The 18,578-nt window shown below is 58.0% G+C and overlaps 2 protein-coding genes across 3 annotated transcripts; one reads left to right on the forward strand and one right to left on the reverse strand.

Moving 5' to 3' along the window:
• Window positions 1–2,467: 2,467 nt before the first annotated feature.
• Baiap3 (BAI1 associated protein 3) lies at window positions 2,468–16,236 on the forward strand. 2 transcript variants are annotated; one of them, XM_021637206.2, is made up of 34 exons: window positions 2,468–2,843; window positions 6,890–7,029; window positions 7,192–7,279; window positions 7,482–7,562; window positions 7,805–7,912; window positions 8,319–8,378; window positions 8,495–8,561; window positions 8,659–8,854; window positions 9,166–9,210; window positions 9,364–9,441; window positions 9,554–9,656; window positions 9,962–10,069; window positions 10,163–10,258; window positions 10,354–10,457; window positions 10,590–10,710; window positions 11,157–11,281; window positions 11,365–11,455; window positions 11,579–11,635; window positions 11,718–11,815; window positions 11,905–11,956; window positions 12,078–12,208; window positions 12,315–12,438; window positions 12,516–12,659; window positions 12,743–12,835; window positions 12,948–13,139; window positions 13,229–13,297; window positions 13,425–13,504; window positions 13,576–13,684; window positions 13,984–14,055; window positions 14,228–14,308; window positions 14,391–14,511; window positions 14,580–14,703; window positions 14,783–14,988; window positions 15,070–16,236. In XM_021637206.2, the coding sequence occupies exons 2-34, from the start codon at window positions 6,899–6,901 to the stop codon at window positions 15,171–15,173; spliced, it is 3,459 nt and encodes a 1,152-aa protein (XP_021492881.1). In that variant the 5' UTR covers window positions 2,468–2,843; window positions 6,890–6,898; the 3' UTR covers window positions 15,174–16,236. The 2 variants fall into 2 exon arrangements, with proteins under 2 accessions (XP_021492881.1, XP_021492882.1); XM_021637207.2 differs by lacking the exon at window positions 2,468–2,843 and adding an exon at window positions 3,604–3,740.
• On the reverse strand, window positions 16,085–18,567 carry Tsr3 (TSR3 ribosome maturation factor). Its single transcript, XM_021637209.2, has 6 exons — window positions 18,408–18,567; window positions 18,109–18,328; window positions 17,531–17,724; window positions 16,890–17,066; window positions 16,693–16,756; window positions 16,085–16,441 (listed from the first exon to the last, which is right to left on the reverse strand). Exons 1-6 carry the CDS (start codon window positions 18,517–18,519, stop codon window positions 16,234–16,236), a joined length of 975 nt encoding a protein of 324 aa, XP_021492884.1. The 5' UTR covers window positions 18,520–18,567; the 3' UTR covers window positions 16,085–16,233.
• Between the last annotated feature and the right edge of the window lie 11 nt (window positions 18,568–18,578).

Genomic DNA, 18,578 nt, shown 5'->3' on the forward strand with positions numbered 1-18,578 from the left:
CCAAAAAAACATGTGAAACGGGAGATGTTTCTTGGTAGAATGCTGGTCTAGCATGCCTCACACCCTAGGTTCATCCCCTAGTAGTGCCCAACACATAAACAACAAAGACTGGCATATTGGTCAACCTTTGGGTAATGATGTAGCTCTTGGTAGAATGCTTGCCTAGCATGCACAAAGCCGTGGGATCAGTACCCATGCCTGTAATTCCAGCGCTTAGGAAGTGGAGGCAGAAAAATCAGAAAATCCAAGGTAACCATGGCCACTAGCAAGCTGAGGTTTGAGGCCAACCCGAGCTGCATGAAAACCTGGTTGGTTTGGGGAAATTTGGTTTAAAAAAAAAAAAACCAAAAGCAAACAAACAAAAAAAACCTCATTTGCAGTAGCACCCAGACCTGAACTGTCTCCAGGTGCCTGGATAGTGGCTGCAGGAAGGTCACAAACTACTTAGTGTGAATTGCAGTTCAAGGACCAGCTCCTCAGGCAGAAGGCTACCCTGAGCCACACATGCCCCTAAGGCCCCCTCTCTTCACCTGGTGAATGGGTTCTGGCAGGCCTTGGGGTGCTTGGCCTCAGGAAAGGTGAAACTGTAACCAAAGCCCCTGGTTGCTGACCCTGTGCACCCCACTAGCCAGCCTGCCTTTCCCTGTGGTAGCCGGAGCATGGCTCCAGGCTCAGGCTGGGCTGGCCAGTGGTCTCTAGGGTCAGTTGTGATCCCCTATTACAGACGAGGGCAACCATGGCTCTGAGCAAAGGAGGAATGTGCACAGGTGAGCACACTGCAGCTTTGACCCTTGCTAGCCTTGGAATGAGTCAAGAAAGACGACAGTATGAGTCACCAATGGGCTGTCATTCATTCAGACACACACACACACACACACACACACACACACACACACAAACGCAGGAATACTAAAGATCTGTGGAGAGAAGAGTGCAGGGAAGACTAGACTCTTGGGGCTGCGTTTGGGACCCAGTCTGTTGCTATGTGACTCAAAGCCTCTTTTCCATGTTTGGATCTCAGTTACCTATCAAAGGCAGGAGCAAATCTCACCCAACCCAATCTCAGAGGCCAGAGCCCCTGCAGCAGGGCCGCCCCCCCACTTCCTGTTTACAGCAGGCTCTAGCTCATCCTTTTACCCCAAAGCCATTACCATCACCATGGCAACCAGACTGCGTTTGTTCCAACAGGTTGGCAAAATCTGACGCAAGACTGGTGGGCATATCAATTCCAAACCCTGGGGGTGGGAGGGGGGTCAGCTGTTCCGCTCCAATTTCTATCCCCTGTAGAGGGACAGTGTGGGGCATAGAGTTCAGGCCCCCTCCCCTGCTCATCTGACATCCTCATTCTGACAGTGTGCTCATCTTTTATTTCTTTTGCCTGGCCTGACTGTGCCAAGGTGGAGGTTTTCTGTGGGAACTGAGCATTCTCAGGACCATATTCTGTTCCGTCTTCACGATGATGGGTGTCGGGCTTGACATAGATGTGAACTGGGATACAGACTGGTGGCAACATCTACCTCACGTGTATGCTCCCTGGGATGAAGGACCAGGCTGTCGTCTCCCAGATGTTTCCTCCCCGGTTCCCAGTAATGAGGAACCTGGGCCCCTGCCCAGCACTCTTTCGAAAGCCTGTTCCAGCTCTGTCTCCGCAGAGGAGATGGTCTTTGCTACAGTCTAAGGTGGAGGATTTTCAAGCCTGCATTCCTGGTTCTCACACTGGTTAGAATCCTTCCCCAAAGAATGAGACCTTTAGGTGGAGAGATGGTGGCACATGCCTTTAATCCCAGGTTCTGAGTTCGAGGCCAGTGTGAGTTCCAGGACAGTCAGGGCTACACAGAAAAAAAAAACAAAACAAAAAACCTGTCTCAAAAACAAAATAAAAACAGGGAGAGACAGAGGCAGACAGACTGCTTTGGGATAAACTCCAAAATGGGAGTACCCAGAAACAGTGAGGCCAGCGGTATCCCATTAAAGTCAGTGCTGGTTCTGACAGTGTTGGGGCCTACTGAGAGCTGGAACAGCCAAGAACTGGGCAGCTCTCCATGTAGAACCCGCTACAGGAGGGCCCTGTCAGGGATGCCCTGTGCCCCTGCTTCAGAGCTAGCACATTTGGGAAAGGCAAGTGGTTTAACAAGCCTGCAGGGGCCCCTCACTCCGCTCAAATGATGGAGAAGTGAGGAGGGGGCCTAGGGGAGAAGTGGGCTGGGAACAGCAGGGTCCAGGTACTGTGCCTTCATCTGCGCCCATTCACAGCTAACAGTGACGTCATGAGATGTCCCAGGTTAAAGCCAGAACTGACTTCCCTGGAAAAGAGCAGCTCCAGACAGTAACTGAAAGGCACAGACTTTGGATATGGCCGTAGAGCACCTCAAGAAACGCAGGCACTTCGTGTTTCCTTGGGCGACTGTAGCTTCCCTGCAGCCCTGGGAAGGAGACCCCGCGACAGCCTCCTCCCTTGTGGCCGAGGGTGGGGGAAAGGGGGGCAGCTTAGCACAGCCAAGCGAGATCCAACGCAGCTCCGCTGCTGGCGCCCACCTGTGGGTTACTGAGCCCCGCGCCCAGAACAGGGTCTCTCTCTGGCCGGCACTGGGCGGGCAAGGACCCCCGCTGCCAACCCCAGAAACGCAGAGTAGGGGCGGGCAGGGCTGGAACCTCTGACCAGCAAACGAGGCCAGGCCCCGCCTCCGCCCGCCCGCGCCCCCCGCCCGCAGCGCCCGCTCTGCAGTGCTCAGTCTCCAGCGCGCGCGGCTGCTAGCGGTCGCGGTGCCTCGGTGTCCCCAGCCAGTGCGACAGCGACGCCAGCAGGGACCCCAGACCCTGTGGTCCCCGAACCCCTGTCCACGGTGAGTGCTGTAACTCCTGCCTGGTGCCGTAAGACTGCCGTCGGGGCTTAACCTGCCTTCCACCCCAGACAGACAGACAGACAGACAGACAGATGTGACCGCCCCCTCGAGCTCAGGTCCCCTCGGCTTCTGCACTCCGCTCCCCAAAGGAGCACAGGAATTGCTGGTGTCAGAGGCAACGGGGAAACTGAGGCCCTGGAGAAACTGAGGCCGCGCGTGATCAGAGGGGCGGGGTCGCACAGCCGGCGTCCTAGGCTCTGAGGCAGAGGGTCCTCACTGCAGAACCCCGGGGAGGATTGAGAGGCGGGACCTCACGACCCAGAGAGTGCGCACCAGCAACCTCCGTTCCCAGGGTCGCCGCTGCGGGACCCCTTGACTATAACCCCTCTTCCCAGTGGAGGCCGCTGACCGAGCGGAATTGGGGACCTCGGAGACACCCCGCTGGGCTTCTCTGAAACCTTCCAAGCAGGCTGTAACCCCCATCAAGCTGGAGGGAGGAAAACGACCCCCAGCGCCCGTGTCCCTCCCACTTTTCAATGACCCTCGTGAGACCTTTGTCCTCACTAACCTAAAACCCTGCCAGGGTAAGCCTTGTTCCTCCCTGGTTATCCAAGAATTCAGCACCCACCATTTGGTCTGGGTTCTGACGTTGTTTGTGTGTGTGTGTGTGTGTGTGACAGAAAATGACAGAGATACAGATGAGAGAGAGGGAGGGAGAGGAAAGGGGAGAGAGGGAGGGAGGGAGGGAGAGGAAGAGAAATATTACATCAGAGCAACTCCCCCCCACACACCTCCTGCCTTGGGGGGGCTTCAATAGATTCGGGGAGGGTAACCACAGCTCCCCCACTGCCCATCACCCAAACCAGCCGATGGTCAAGAGCAAGTCAACAGAGACAGGTAAGTAGCAGGTAAGGGTCCTGGAAGAGCGCAGCAGTCCCTGTCTGCGGAGAGGAGAGCACCTGCCGGCCTGGACCTGAGCCCCCCGCCCCCTCTGTGAATCAGGGAGGGATGAGCGCTCAAGCAGGATATGTAACAGGTGGACCAGATGTCCCTCCTAAGGAGGGTTAGCAGAATTACTGAGGCTGTGGGGAGATCAGAAGATACGGGAAGACTTGGGGGGGTGGGGGGGAGGCTGGCCAGGAAGAGAGAAAAAAGGCAAAAGAGACCAAAGAGGAGGCCATGGGAAGCCATCCTACCACACGAATCTGTCCCAGTTTCCAGAGGTCCATACGCACTAAGAATTCCCCCACAGCACTCTAGAGTTTGCTGCGGGCTGGGAGCCTGGGAAGACTCCTCCAGGCCTCCCCTAAGCTGCCCTTAAATTCGCCATCTCACAGCCACCACATCTTCAAATGGCTGACTAGTAGGTGAAAGCCCCGGGTCGGCCCTGCACAGCCTGCCCAGCCCCAGCCTGTGAATGAGGCGACCTTAGCTCTGGCTCAGCCCCGGGTTCATATGTCAAGAGCCTACTGGCTGATCCTTCCTCTGCTCACGGGGCACTTGAGAACTGTGACATGACGCCGGCCCTACGGACTGGATGTGAGCAGGGCTGTGGGGGAATGTGTGTACATCCTGCTGAGCTACTCTCCAAGCCCAGGAGGGACAATGAAATACAGGGCAGTGTCTGAGCGTGGAAAGGAGGCTCTCGGGCTGTCTCTGCGCTTAGCTCTCTATTTCCGTGGGAAGGTAGTCAAACGCATGCCGGTTTATGGTGGCAGAGGTGAATGTCCCCTGGCTGGGCAGTCAGAGGCTTCTTTTGACAGGTGTCTCTCAGGGCTTGGGCTGTTGGGTCAGAGCAGTTAACAGCTGCTGAGGCAGTTCGAGGTTGCCAAGGGGACCAGAGCTGTTTCTGGGCACCGGGATGAGCCGCTTCTTAGGGAGACTGGCTCTGACACACTGCTGTTGGCCTCATCCTAGCAACAGACTCAGGGCAGAGGGCACAGCTGGACACAAGCTCAGGACACCCCAAGAAAATATAGTGTTTGCACAGCAGAGCCTTAAATCCCGGGATACCACCTGCTGGTGCTGACCCTGGGCAAGTTCCCAAGCCCACACCTGTTTCCTTGTTTGGGGCAGGGCAGGGGCGTACCCCTTAGTTCCTGTACTGCCAGGGTACTTTGCTTCTGCGTCACATTTTTCTCTGGGACTGCGAGCCCCCGTGGCCCTGTCACAAATAGATGCAGCTGGTGGTTGCCTTGGCAACAGCTCAAGAAGTGGCTGCTTTCCTGGCTGGGGTGCAGGGGGAGCAGCTCTCCTTTTAGTGAGAGAGAAGCCTGTGACACTTGGCCACCTGGGACCTCAGGATTGGCTATGTGTGGCAAAAGCTTACCGGGCCCCCACATTTGGGAGGAGGTTTGTGCGGCTTCCCCTCAGGATGCAGAGCCACACGGCCTCCTGCCCATCTGCAGCTCTGGGGTCTGGTTCGAGTAGAGGACTCAGATTGCAGCACACCCAAAGAGTGCTGGCCTGGGCCGGTGGGAGAAGCGAAAATAAGGATAAGATGGGGAGCTTCCCACCACAGACAGGCGCCCTGGAAGAAAGAAGCTCTGTATCCCCTGACTTCCCTTGGGACCCTGAGCCAGAAGCAGGACCCAGTTTCGGAGTCCATTTCCTGTCTTACGAAATGGAAGTGACAGTCTCCCCTTGCTAGGGCTAATGAAACTTGGCTATATGGGTGCTAGTGTCTGGTGGACGGCAGGCACAGACTATATGCATCTTGTCAGTGCAGTGAGCAAGAGAGGGGCCCCAAGGAGTGGGTGCTACGTGTCAGAGGTGAGCCAGGCATGGGCTTGTTTTTCTGAGGAAAGAAAAGGGATCCCCTTGGGGTAGTGTGGGGAAGGCCAGGCCCAGAAGTGGTTGCGTGATCCAGGCGGGGGGGTATGGCAGAGTGGTGGAAACAGGGAACTCAGAAGGCGGTGCTGTTCTAGCTGACGCACTGCCCTTCACCTTGGGGCCTCCAGGGTTAACTAAGTGGAAGGCTATGCCGATGTGGGCACCTGCTGTGGGTGGGTGGGGCTGGGAACTGGTCAAGCTTGAAAGAAGCAGGAATTCTCAGATGATCCTAGGACTGCCGCTCCAAGTGGAAGGGTATTCTGGTATCCAGTCCAGAACTGCCCCTGGAATCTCTTGGGGTTCCAGCCACCTACCAGGGCTATCGATGTGTCAGTCCATACCCTTCCACCCCAAACCTCAAGTTCAGAGTAGAATGGCTGAAGGGAGGCCATAGAGTCAGGGTCAGCCTGGGCCTAGACTCCATTGGCAGTTGGAAGACCATTCTCCTCGAGATGACAACCAGGATGCCCTGGCAGGATGCAGCAGGATGGCTTGGTTGCCACAGCAACAATGGGGAACTGATTCGATGGACTGGTGGACAGGGAGCTTGGAATGCAGCTGAACACCCCAGCCTTCCCGAAATGAGACTCGTGGGCTTCGTGTTTTCTTTTTATCACTGATTGTGGGGTGCAAACTCTGCTTTGGGGGTGCTGGACTCTTAGGTTAGATTGGATTGTGTAAGGACCGAAAGCAGCTTCCTCATGGGCATCTTGGCCTCAGAGACAGCTGCCAACCCTACCCTGGTGTAGGTGTAAGAGACAAACCTCAGACTAGTGCCCTGCCTTGATGGTTTGGCCTCCTGTGGAGAAGGCCTGGGTAGTACCTGTCCTGGCTCCAATGGGGCCAGGGTTTTGGTGAGAAGACAGAAAACAGACACATTCTGTCCTACTGTCCCAGGTGATCAGGGCTTAGTTCGGGGACCAGCCTCGGATGCAGAAGCAGAACACACCTGTCTCCACTGAGATGCACACAGAGCACCAACTCTGTGCCTGGCACTCCCACCACCCCTGACAGCATCTGCCACCACATCCCGGAGCCACTGCACAAGCGACACACAGGCTATTAGGTCATGTGTCCAGTGGGGCAGCAGAGTCCGTAAAGCCTCTCCAGGGGCCCAGCACAGTGTAGGGTGGCGGCAGGCCTCTGGGCCTGTAGCTGCCCTCTGTTAGCCGGTGTGGAGATGGAGCAGTGGACAAACTGAGGGCTCTCTCCAGGTGGCTGCCATGTCAACCTTGCTGGACATCAAGAGCAGCGTGCTCAGGCAGGTGCAGGTGTGTCCAACCTTCCGACGCAAGACAGAGCAGGAAGCTGAGCGCACGAGCACAGACTCACAGGAGCCCCCCACGGGAGCCTGGTGGGTACCCCTCCATCAGCTGGCCTGTATACTCATTGTCCAGGGCCAGTCCCCTTGGGTGGGACAGGGAACCAGAAGGGTCTGATCTCAAGGCCGAGATCACTATGCCTGTCTGCTTGAACCACTTCACGGAATCAGGTTCTGACCCAGATGTTCTTCCAGGAAACCTGGAGATGGTGTGGAGTTCTTCGCCCACATGCGCCTCATCCTGAAAAAGGGGGATGGCAGACAGGGGCTGCCCTGCCCTGAGGTAAGGACTCCATTTCCGAAGGACCTAGGGACTGCCACTCAGCACAGGCTACTGTCCTAGGTCCTATCTGACCCCACCATCCTCAAACCTCTAGCCTCTCCTTGGGGCACCTCCAGCCAGCCGGGTAGAGGTCCTGGGGGTGGCTGCAAACTAAGGGGCCCACACCTTCACAGACCTTCACCTGGCACTCTAACCCTTGCAGGTTCTTTTACGAAGTGGCTCCCCAGCCCCGGCTGAGCCTGTGGACCCCAACCGTGGCCTGAGAACCCTAACCCAGGAGGAGGTAATTGGAGGGGTATCTAAGCCCAGGGGGTGAGCGTCACTCCTTTCTCCAGGACCGTAGGGCTTATGGTCTGGTGACAGGTGGATAGTGACGCTGGGTGAGCAAGAACAGAGACAGGAAGGTTGAGTGAGCACTTGGGGGGGGGCAGGAGCTGCCTGCGGTTGAGGGCTGGAGACACACAGGACAGAGCAGGGGCTGGGATGCTCTGCCGTGGCTGGGAACTCAGGGCCTGTTTCCTGAAGGTGGAGATGCTCTATGAGGAGGCCTTATACACAGTCCTCCACCGGGCCGGCACCATGGGCCCCGACCAGGTCGATGACGAGGAGGTCCTGCTAGGCTACCTCCAGCAGGTGAGCAGGGTCCCCCCCGGCCAAGCCCCACCCACCCTGCCTCACTCTCTACATTGCCGAATGGGCACAGTGGATGGAGGCCTGGTTAGACGTGCCGAGGGTGCAAGAGCGATAACACAGAAATGATTAGAGAGGACAGGCCGGTGCTCAGAGAAGCAGCGAGTAGACAGAGGGCGTTCCCTCTCTTCTGGTTTGTTCTCTGCATTACCCTGTCCCTGCCCTGCCCATTTGTGCCATTCCCTCACCTGCTCACTCCTCTGGGTGCTCGGAAACATAGCACCAGCTGCACAGTGGCCTTCCCGGGGCTGGAGCAGAGGGCTCGTTCACTCCTGTGTGCGTTCCTCGGGACTTCCAGGACAGCCCCAGCCTCTCCCCAGGCCCCTGCTTACCTACTTACCGCCCATAGGTGTTCGCCACCAGTTCTGAGGAACACACAGAGGCCATCATGCGTGTGAAGAAGGCCAAGGTGAGGTCATACCCACCCAGGCAGGAGCTGGCTGACCAGCTGTGAGGCAGGGAGGGATGCCGGGGTGGCAGGGAAAGTGGGGGACTGTGAAATCTCTGGTACCCTTCTATCTGCAGCCCCCAACATATGCTCTGAAAGTCTCTGTCATGCGTGCCAAGAACCTTCTGGCTAAAGACCCCAATGGTGAGTGGGTATCTGGCGGACCCTTGGAGTGCCTGGCCGCTGTTCCAGGAGACTGCAGAATGTAAGGGCCAAGGGCTGAGGCACCTGCTCATTTCAGGCTTCAGTGACCCATACTGCATGCTGGGTATCCTGCCGGCCTCAAGTGCCCCACAGGAGCCCAGTGGGCAGAAGGAGCAGCGTTTTGGCTTCCGCAAGGGCAGCAAGCGTAGCAGCCCACTGCCTGCTAAGTGTATTCAGGTCACCGAGGTCAAGAACAGCACCCTGAATCCTGTCTGGAAGGAGCACTTCCTGTTGTAAGGCTCCTTTCTACCCTGCTGATAGCCACATACCCCAAATGACGGACCCTCATTGCTGCCCCAGGCAACTCTTAAGAGGGACTGGTCACATACCCACTTCCCAAGGGAATAAAATGAGCCCCGCAGACCGACCTGTCTGTATGAGCTGTGTCTGTATGAGCACATAGCTGGTGTCGAGTGAGCCCAGCAGTCTGTGTGGAGAACCTGAACTCAGGGCTACTGCCTGTTGCTCCTGGACATCAGCCTACCTCAACACTGGGCAGATAGAGCCTGGGGGGTTCATAGTCCTTTCTCTTTCTTTTCCGCAGTGAAACGGAGGATGTCAACACAGACCAGCTGCACCTGGACATCTGGTACAGGACCCTGAATTTTGCATGGCATGGAGGATGACACCTCTAGCTCAGAAAGGAATTGGCAGCAGCGTGGGCTGCTGGGGGGCAGAGACAAAGACAGCGGGGACTCAGAGCTGGGCTGGGAACTCCATTCAAGACATCCTCCCCCTTCAGGGACCATGATGATGACGTATCCCTGGCAGAAGCATGCAGGAAGCTGAATGAAGTTATTGGCCTGAAGGGCATGAGCAGGTATGGGGCCGGGGGATGGGGAGACCTGTGCGTGCAGCTTAGCCACAGGGGTCAGCAGCCCTCCAGGACCTCCAGAGCGGCACTGCCCTGCTGTCTACCCTTTTGTGCCCAGATACTTCAAACAGATTGTCAAGTCGGCCCGTGCAAATGGGACAGCAGGACCCACCGAGGACCACACCGATGACTTCCTGGGTTGCCTCAACATCCCTCTCCGGGTGTGTGGGGAGGGATGGGACAGCGCCACCGGGTGTGTGGGGGTGCCCCAGGGTTCTTGAGCGTCTCCAGTGGCAGCATCCTGATTCCCATAGAGAATCCACTCTCTCGGGACTGGAGGAGGGGGCCACACTGGGCACCCACTCAGCATTCCCTTCCCAGGCGCTTCGTTTGTTTAGTTTTGCTTTTGCTGGGATTTGAAAGCACTCCACCGCTGAGCTATGTACCCCAGCCCCCTGTGGCTGTGTGGGAGGGAGAAGGGGCGGGGTCTCCAGGTTTTACACCTTCCCACCCTTGTTTCTCTCAGGAGGTGCCTGTGGCAGGGGCTGACCGCTGGTTCAAGCTGGAACCACGCTCCAGTGCCTCCCGTGTGCAGGGAGATTGCCACCTGGTCCTCAAGCTGATCACCACACAGGTGGGAAGCTACGGGGGGGGGGGGGGCACAGCTGTACCCCTGGCTGCAGGGCTCAGGCAGAGCTGATGACCGACCTCAGGTTCTGCCTTCCAGAGGGACACGGCTATGAGTCAACGTGGACGCTCGGGCTTCCTGTCCTACCTGCTGCTCCTCAGCCGTGTGCTGCGGTTTGAGCACCGAGTGGAGGAGGTAGTGGGCACCCTTGGGCTTCTCTGAAGTAAGGAGCCTAGAGCAGGGATGGAGGGGCTCTCTGGCCTCTGCCCACCCTTGGCTTCTTTCTCCAGCCCAATTCCAGCAGTTGGCGTGGTGAGATTAGTGGGCCTGGGACCACAGTCCTTTGTCTGCATGGAGCCCAAAGCAATCTGTCGCCCCTGCAGCTGGCGGTGCTGTGAGTAGGCAGGGTGGCTCCTTGCGGGCAGAGCCTCCTGAGAGGGCTCTCAATGGGTGTGACATGGGAAACGGTGGTGCTGTGGGGTGAGCCTGCTAGTGGAGAGCAGACTACAAGCTTAGGCTCCCACAGGCACTGGCAAGTCAGCAGCCGTCACCATCAGAGCCGCACCCTGGACTATGGCTACCTGCTGGGGCTGCTGGAAGAAGTGCAGGCGCACTGGGAGGAGGCAGCTTCACTGCCCCAGGAGCAGGTGGGCGTGGACATGACTACAGGTCTGCGCGCTGCTGGTAAAGGGCTCCCCCAGGAGCCAAGGGACGAAGACGTGCCCTCACAGGGTTTGGAAACACGTGATGAGGGAGGGAGTGCAGTGCCACAAGGAGGTGATGGTGGCAATGGAGTAACCTTGGAAGGATGCCACGAAGGTCAGACTGGGCTGGGTGGGAAGCCTCTGAGGTGGCAAGTGTTTGGGCAGCAGGGCCAAGTGGGCACTGGCAGTGTGGAGCAGAGGGGACAGGAGAGGTGAAGGCGCTGGGGCCCATAGGTGCAGTGAGGCGGCAGTTGTGGGAGCTGAGAGTGGAAAGGGCAGTAGAGAAGGGACTGGGGTAGCCACATGAAGCAGTGGCTTTTTGGTATCTGTGAGCAAAGCTGCCTTGGAGCTTGCTCCCGTCTTGGCTCTGAAGAACTTACTCCCTGCAGGAGGAGAGCCTGGCTGACAGCTTTTCCGCCTTCTCCGAGTTCGGGCTGAAGCTGCTGCGCCAGCTCCGAGATTACTTCCCGGCCACCAACAGCACGGCTGTGTATCGCCTAGAGCTGCTGCTCAAGTGGGTGTAGCACAGCAGGGCCAGGGGCCTGGAGGGCAGGGTGGGGCCTCGGGGCAGGCCTCCTCAGTGGTTCTCCTCACCAGGTGCCTGGAGAAGCTACAGCTCTTCCAGCCAGCCTTTGAGATCTGTCCCTTTGAGACAGAGCTCAGCATGGACATTGCTGCCGCCCTGAAGGTGTGTCTGGATCCATCTTGGCCCTCCTTCCCTCTGCCCCTGCCAGGCCTTGCTGTCCACAGCCCCTTAACCTGACTCTTCCCTTCAATCCACTTTGTCGCTTTTTACTGGCTGCTGCTACAGCGGGGCAACCGTGAGTGGTACGACCGGCTCCTGAACACCAAGTGTCCTCGAGAGCAGGTGTGGATCTGGGTGGCATGCACCCAAGGCACAGGGTATTTGGGGGGTTTCACAGGTCACCCCAATCCTGGTTTTCTTGCAGCCAGGGCCACAGCGCCTAACGGGGCTTGTTGAGCTTGCAGACATCATCTATGAGGACTTGCAGTCCTGCTACGGGGTCTATGCCAGCCTCTTCCATGGGTAGGTTCTGCAAGTAGGCTAGAACGAGCTGGGTTGGGATGGTAGGGTTGGCTGGTGAGGAACAGATGGCTGAGGCACGTCTTTTGCAGTATCCTTAAGGTGGACTTCTTCACCCTTACCTTCCGGCAGCTGGAACGTCTGGTGAGGGGGGGGAGTCCTTTGCCCTGGGTGCCCGTGGGTGCTGGCAACTGGGGAGAAGTTCCCAGTAAAGGGGGTACCTAGACTTACGTTGGCAGCGGTCTAATCCCATCATCTGAGGCAGGTGGCTGAGGAGGCCTGGGTACTGACAGAAGAGCTGAGCCCCAAGATGAACCTGGAGGTGGCCTCGGGCCTCTTTGAGCTCTACCTGACCCTGGCAGACACCCAGCGCTTCTGGAGCAGCATCCCTGGACGGTGGGTCACCCTGACCTGGGACCACTCTCCCCTTAGCTCTGAACCCGGAGACCTCTGGGTGAAGGGACTCAAGTCCTGATGGGCTCTGAGCAAGTGTTCACCACAGGGAAAGCCGCTCCCTAGCCCTGGCCGGCATCCACACCCCTTTCCTGCCAGCTGTGAAGCTCTGGCTGCAGGTGCTGCGGGACCAGGCCAAGTGGCGCCTTCAGGGAGCTGTGGAGGTAGACACGGTGAGTGTGTGCTCAGTCTCGTGGTGCTGACTCATCCCGTACCCCTGCAACATCAGCCCCCCCTCTGCCTTTGTCAGCTGGAGCCTGTGGATGCAGCTTCCAAGCACAGCAGCTCTGCGGCCACCGCCAGCCTCTGCCTTAGTCACATCCAGGAGCTCTGGGTCCGCCTGGCTTGGCCTGACCTTGCCCAGGCCCAGGGGCTAGGCACTCAGCTCAGCCAGGTACTTGTGCTGGGGCTAGGTGGGGGAATAAACCATGAGATGGGCAGGGAGGGTCCCAGGCTCCAGCCCATCTCCTGCCCCAGGACATGTGTGAGGCGTCCCTCTTCTACACGGAGCTGCTGAGGAAGAGGGTGGACACCCAGCCGGGGGCTGCTGGCGAGGCGGTGAGTGAACAGGTGAGCGGCTGGCCCTCAGGTGGGGCCTGCAGATGGCTGGGCGCCCTGCCTCCTTCCCTCCCCCCCCAGTCCCACCATAGTTGCTCAGCTGCCCCTGGTCACACCTTCCCAGCTCTGCGTGGTGCTGAACAATGTGGAGTTGGTACGGAGAGCTTCGGGGCAGGCGCTGAGAGGACTGGCGTGGCCGGAAGGGGCCGCTGGGCTGGAGGTAGTGCTGCCCCGCCCTCTGCTGAGCTGCATACAGGCCCTGGACGAAGACCTTCAGCGGGAGGCCCACACTGTGACGGCGCACCTGACTTCCAAGGTGGGCAGAGGGGTGGGGCCCGGGACTATACACATGTGGAGACTATTCGTGAGTCTCTACCCTTGTTCTGAGCACCACCCCTCTCTCAGATGGTGGCCGACATCAGGAAGTATGTGCAGCATATCAGTCTGTCTCCTGACTCTATTCAGAATGATGAGGTAAGTGGGGCGAGTTAGCAGGGAGTCCTGTGCTGGGGGAGGGGAGGAGGGGGAGACGTGGGGAGGCAGGAGAGGGTGTCCCAGGCCGAAGTCTGGCTTGGACAGCCCTGAGGACTCCTGCCTGCAGGCTGTAGCCCCACTCCTGAAATACCTGGACGAGAAGCTGGCCTTGCTGAATGACTCGCTGGTGAAGGAGAACCTGAGCAGGTACCAGCGAGGCAGTGGGGTAGGTGGGGTGGCGCCAGCCCTGGGAACTCACCCGGAAGGTGCTCCTCCAGGGTGCTGGAAGCCGTCTGGGAGCTGCTTCTCCAGGCCATTCTACAGGCGCTGAGCGCAAACAGAGACGTCTCCGCTGATTTCTACGGGCGTTTCCACTTCACGCTGGAGGTAGGGTCACGCGGGGCTCCTGGGTCTGTCTCCCCGAAGTCCTCCCCCTGCTGCCCCTGCCCTCTGCCCGGGCATTCCACAGCTCCACTAGCATCTCTTCAGTACAGCCCAAATATCTGTTCCCACAGCTGTCTGGCCTCAGGTGCTGGCATTTCCCAGGCCCTCCTGGGGATGTCTGAGGCACCTCAAATCTGAGAAGTGGGATTTGTCTTGGCTCCTAAGAACCAGTGCTTCCTGAACCCACGGCTCTTCAGCACAGGCTGGCCCTCTGACACCCCTGTCTTCTTTCCCTGTTGTAGGCTCTGGTCAGTTTCTTCCATGCGGAGGGCCAGGGGCTGCCCCTGGAGAACCTGAGGGATGGAAGCTACAAGGTGAGCTTTTGGGTGAGCCGAGCCTTCTGCCAGAGCAAGCTCACCCTGCTGCCCTACTAGGCACCCTTGTGTTGGTGAAACCAGACGGCCACGAGGAAGCTCAGAGGACTCTCTGAAGACACCTGGCCGCCCTGCCAGTGACCAGGGTCACTAGTGCCAGCTTCTCTTGCAGAGGCTGGAGGAGGAGCTGAGGCTCCACAAATGCTCCACCCGAGAGTGCATTGAGCAGTTTTACCTGGACAAGCTCAAGCAGGTGAGACTGTCATTGTCTAGGCACAGGCCTGTTCTGAGACCCAGCTTCACTCACTGGCTCGTTCCACTGGCCTTCTCCACAGAGGTCTCTGGAGCAGAACCGGTTTGGGCGTCTAACCGTCCGATGTCATTACGAAGCAGCCGAGCAGCGGCTAGCTGTGGAGGTGCTGCACGGCGCAGACTTACTGCCCCTGGATGCCAATGGTGAGGCACCACAGAGCAGCAGGGGGGCGGGGGCCAGAGAGACGTTAGGCTCACCCTGTATCTTGCAGGCCTGAGTGACCCCTTCGTGATCGTGGAACTTGGGCCGCCACACCTCTTCCCACTGGTCCGTAGCCAGAGGACCCAAGTGAAAGCCCGGACACTGCACCCCGTGTATGATGAGCTCTTCCACTTGTGAGTGCCCGCCTGGCCTTCTGTGCCCCCTGCCTGCGCCATATGGGCTGCAGCAGGCTCCTGACTGCCCTGTCCACAGCTCTGTGCCTGCAGAGGCATGCCGCCGCCGCGGGGCCTGTGTGCTGTTCACGGTGATGGACCACGACTGGCTGTCCACCAATGACTTTGCCGGGGAAGCAGCCCTTGGCCTGGGTAGTGTCAGCGGCATCGCAAGGACACATGTGGGAGGAGGCATGAGACCCGGGCAGCCCATCACTCTCCACCTGCGGAGGCCCAGAGCTCAGGGTGAGTGACAGGCTGGGGGTTGAGGGTGGAGGGCCGGGCACAGACTGGCTTCCTTATGCCCACCTGTATGTCCGCCCACAGTGAGGTCTGTGCTGCGCATGCTAGAAGGCCGCACCAACAAAGAGGCACAGGAGTTTGTCAAGAAACTCAAGGAGTTGGAGAAGTGCATGGAGGCTGACCTCTGAGCACTGATGGTCAGAGCCTGGCCCTCCCCACTTCCCAGTGGGGCCCACTTTGTGCAGCCGAGGGTTCTGGGGGACCCTCCCTCGCCATGTGACCTGTCTGCTCTGGTTGGACCCTGTGGCTTCTGTCTTTCCTGGCTGTATCTTTTGGTGTATGCTGTGAACCCTCTGTGCCCCAGCATGCCCCACCTTGAATATGGGCAGCCGACTCAGTGGGACTGGCCAGTATCCGCCCTGGACCCCGAGCAGGATATATGTGACCTGACTGCTGTGGGCTCACCTCCCTGAGGCAGTGGTCAAATGCTCTCAGTGGCCTCCGTCCCCTACAGGCCATTAGGTAGGATCTGGAGACATTTGTGGTCACAACTAGGGAGGGGAAGGAACTGGTGGCGAGGGGTGGAGGCCAGTAATGCTGTCCACACCCTGGTAACCATCATTTGGCTTGATGAGAAATGATTTGGGGCCCCTGACGGTAGTGTCGCTGGGGAAGCCTCTCCTAGGGAAGGCTCTGCCCTGCTCCCTGAGAAGAAGGCCTCCATAGGCAGAGGCAAGAAGGTCAGGGGACAAGTTGGGAAGTTGGCAGCTCAGGGCCCCAGGCAGAGGGCGACGGCTTCTACTGCCCACAGCTTCTCTCTCCTGGATCCAGATCCACCCACAGCAGGTGAGCAAGAGGCCAGCTAGGACCACTTGTGTTCTGGTCCCCACCTGGCTCCTGGGCCCAGGAGATTTTTCTCCTGTAGTCACCATTAGGAAAAGACATTGCCCACAGGTGGAGATCAGGGTCGAGGGCTCTATGGTTAATTGGTCGGGTAACCTTTTACACATCTTTCTGTATGTGACCATACCAGACTTATCCCACAGCCCTGATCCACCCAGGTAGACTTCCCCAACCCTTGGCCAAGTACAGAACAACAGACTCATAGTGGGTTTTATCGAGAACTCTAAGGCAGGACTGTCACAAGGCTGTCACAGAACTGTCCCAACAGGCGTGTCCATCCCCAGGTCCTACTGCCACCTCTGGACTAATGCACACCAGCTTCAATAATGTATGTGTTTGCAACCTTCAGTCTCTCTGCCGTTTCTTGACTCCTTTCCAAATTTCGATGGAGTCTCTGGCCTGAGCCTCTTGTTCTGGGATCTCTACCTCTTGAGAGTGGCTGCTGTCTCCTCCATTAGCACCAGGTTCTTGTTCCTCACATTTATCACTGTCCTCCCCAGAATCTTCTCCATGGTCCTCTGACTCATCAGTGTCTTCCGTGTCCACAGGCAGCCTGGAAAAGGGATGGCCCATGGTATAGACACACACCAGTTCAAGGTTACCTTCCCTATTATGCTCAGTAGATGCCCTCAGGCAGAGGACACTCTGCGCCCAGCCCCCTCTGGCAGGCAGGTGCTCTACACTCTGTAATCACCAACAGGCCTTGCTCCAAAAGCCACACCCACACGGCAGGAGGGGCTGGATCAAGACTCCAGAAGCACATCTGGCTTGAGCCGTCACTTAGGGTGGACTCACTCGACTTACCAGGTTCTGGCCACAGGCCTGTTGAGGTTTGCAAACTCTCGCCCTGAGTCCACATCAAAGGGATCTGAACAGAGAGAGAGAGAGAGGGAGGTGGCCTCTAAGTGATTTCAGGGCAGACCCAACCTGGTGCTCTAGGCTCCAGAAGACCTGGAGGGGCTAACTGCCTCCCTGGGGCTCCCAACTGTGGCAGGCCTCACCAATCTCCTCCTCCTCAGGGGTGTCCTTGGTGCTGGCCAAGTACTCCTGTTCGGCCTGCAGCACCTCCTCCGGACCACGGCAGGCTGCGTACTTATCTAGGAGCTGCTGGTTCAGGTCCAGGAAGCCCTTACCCCACTTAAACTTCCGAAGCAAAATGACAGCAAGATCTGAAAAGCCTAGTGAAAAAAAAGCCAAAATATGCCTGGGACCTGTTTTGAGAGCACAACTATCACCCTGCCCGCTAAATGCACCTGCTATCCCAGGAAGCTGTAACCTTCTCTAAGGTTCCCAAGGTTCCTCTCATTTGGTGAGGAACGTCCCTGCGTCTTACGGGCTCTCCATGAATCCTACATTTCCTTCGGACCCCAAGCACAAAGAGTTCCAGGGCAGGGCTGCCATGACAGTGAGGACCCACACACCCACCAGGGAAGGCAGCTGTCCATTTTGTCTCTACCTATGCTTCATAAGGGGTCAAGGCTGTGTGTAGGCACTGAGCCTGAAACCAAAGGCTGTTCTGATGGCTTCCCAATAAATTCTCCTCATATCCCCCTGCTTGAATCTTCCAGAAGAGACCACATACTTAGGGGCCCAGTCAGATCCCAGACTGCTGGGCCAGGCTTCTGTCAGACCTCAAACTCACCTACAATGCAGAAAGCAGCAGCAAAAGCTTCCACGCAGGAAAGTCTGCAGGGCCGGCCATAGTTTACAGGGTTGGCAGCCACGAGGTAGGGCAGGAGCCGCAAGTGGCTCCCTCGCATCTTCCCAAAGGGTGTCTCATCCAGTTTGGCCCAGGAGCAATCTATGACAGCCACCCCTGACTGTGCCACCAGCTGTCTGCCAGAAAGTGTAGGGTAGGTTCTGGGGCCCCAAATAAGACCTCGGGGACCGGCTTGACTACAGATGAGATATCATTCCGGTATTTCCAAACTATGTCCAAACTATTGCAGTGATACAGAGTCCTCACTAGCAAGCTTAGGGCAGCAGTTGGGGGTAGCTTTATTTAACAAATACTTCTCCTAGACTCCTCTACATTATAGCCTTGCTCTATGAAAAGGGTCAAGTTAAATACAACCCTGCCTACGTGAAAGGCGTGGACATCCAAGACCAAAAAGCAAGGCTTGAAGAAAATGATACCCCCACAAGGGGCGGTTTAATAAATTCAACATGATGGGGAGGGGACTCCGACCCCTCCTCGACCCCAAAGCCTCCGGTGCCTACCTGTCTGCGGGAGACACGTACTGAGTGCCCACTGGGCTGAGCACCAGACCGCTGAATCTTTGGCTCAGGCGCAGGCAACGCACCAGACCCAGGCGGGCCAGTTTGCGGCCCGTGCAGCGCCGTGGGTCGCAGTGGCCAAGCTCCCACATAGCCAGGGCACAAGGCAGAGGCGCAGGGCTCGTGTCACCCTGGCCCTCGGCCTCCTCAGACTGCACGGATGCTGCAAGGAGAGAGAGAAGGTCGGGTCCTCAGCGCTCGCTCCCAAGCCCAACCCGCCGCTCCCATTGCTCCAAACTCACCACGCAGCGCAGCGCCCATCTCCTCCTCGAAAGCATCCAGAGAGCGGCCTGGCGGACGCCGAACACGACCGCTCTCCGTCCTGCACCCGCGACCAACCTTCTTGCGGCCCATGGTCTTAGTTGAAATCCTCGAGAGCGAGCTGCGCGTGCGCGCTCGCACAGCTTCCGGCT

The sequence above is a fragment of the Meriones unguiculatus genome, chromosome 11, assembly GCF_030254825.1.
Source record: "Meriones unguiculatus strain TT.TT164.6M chromosome 11, Bangor_MerUng_6.1, whole genome shotgun sequence".
Lineage (NCBI taxonomy): Eukaryota > Metazoa > Chordata > Mammalia > Rodentia > Muridae > Meriones > Meriones unguiculatus.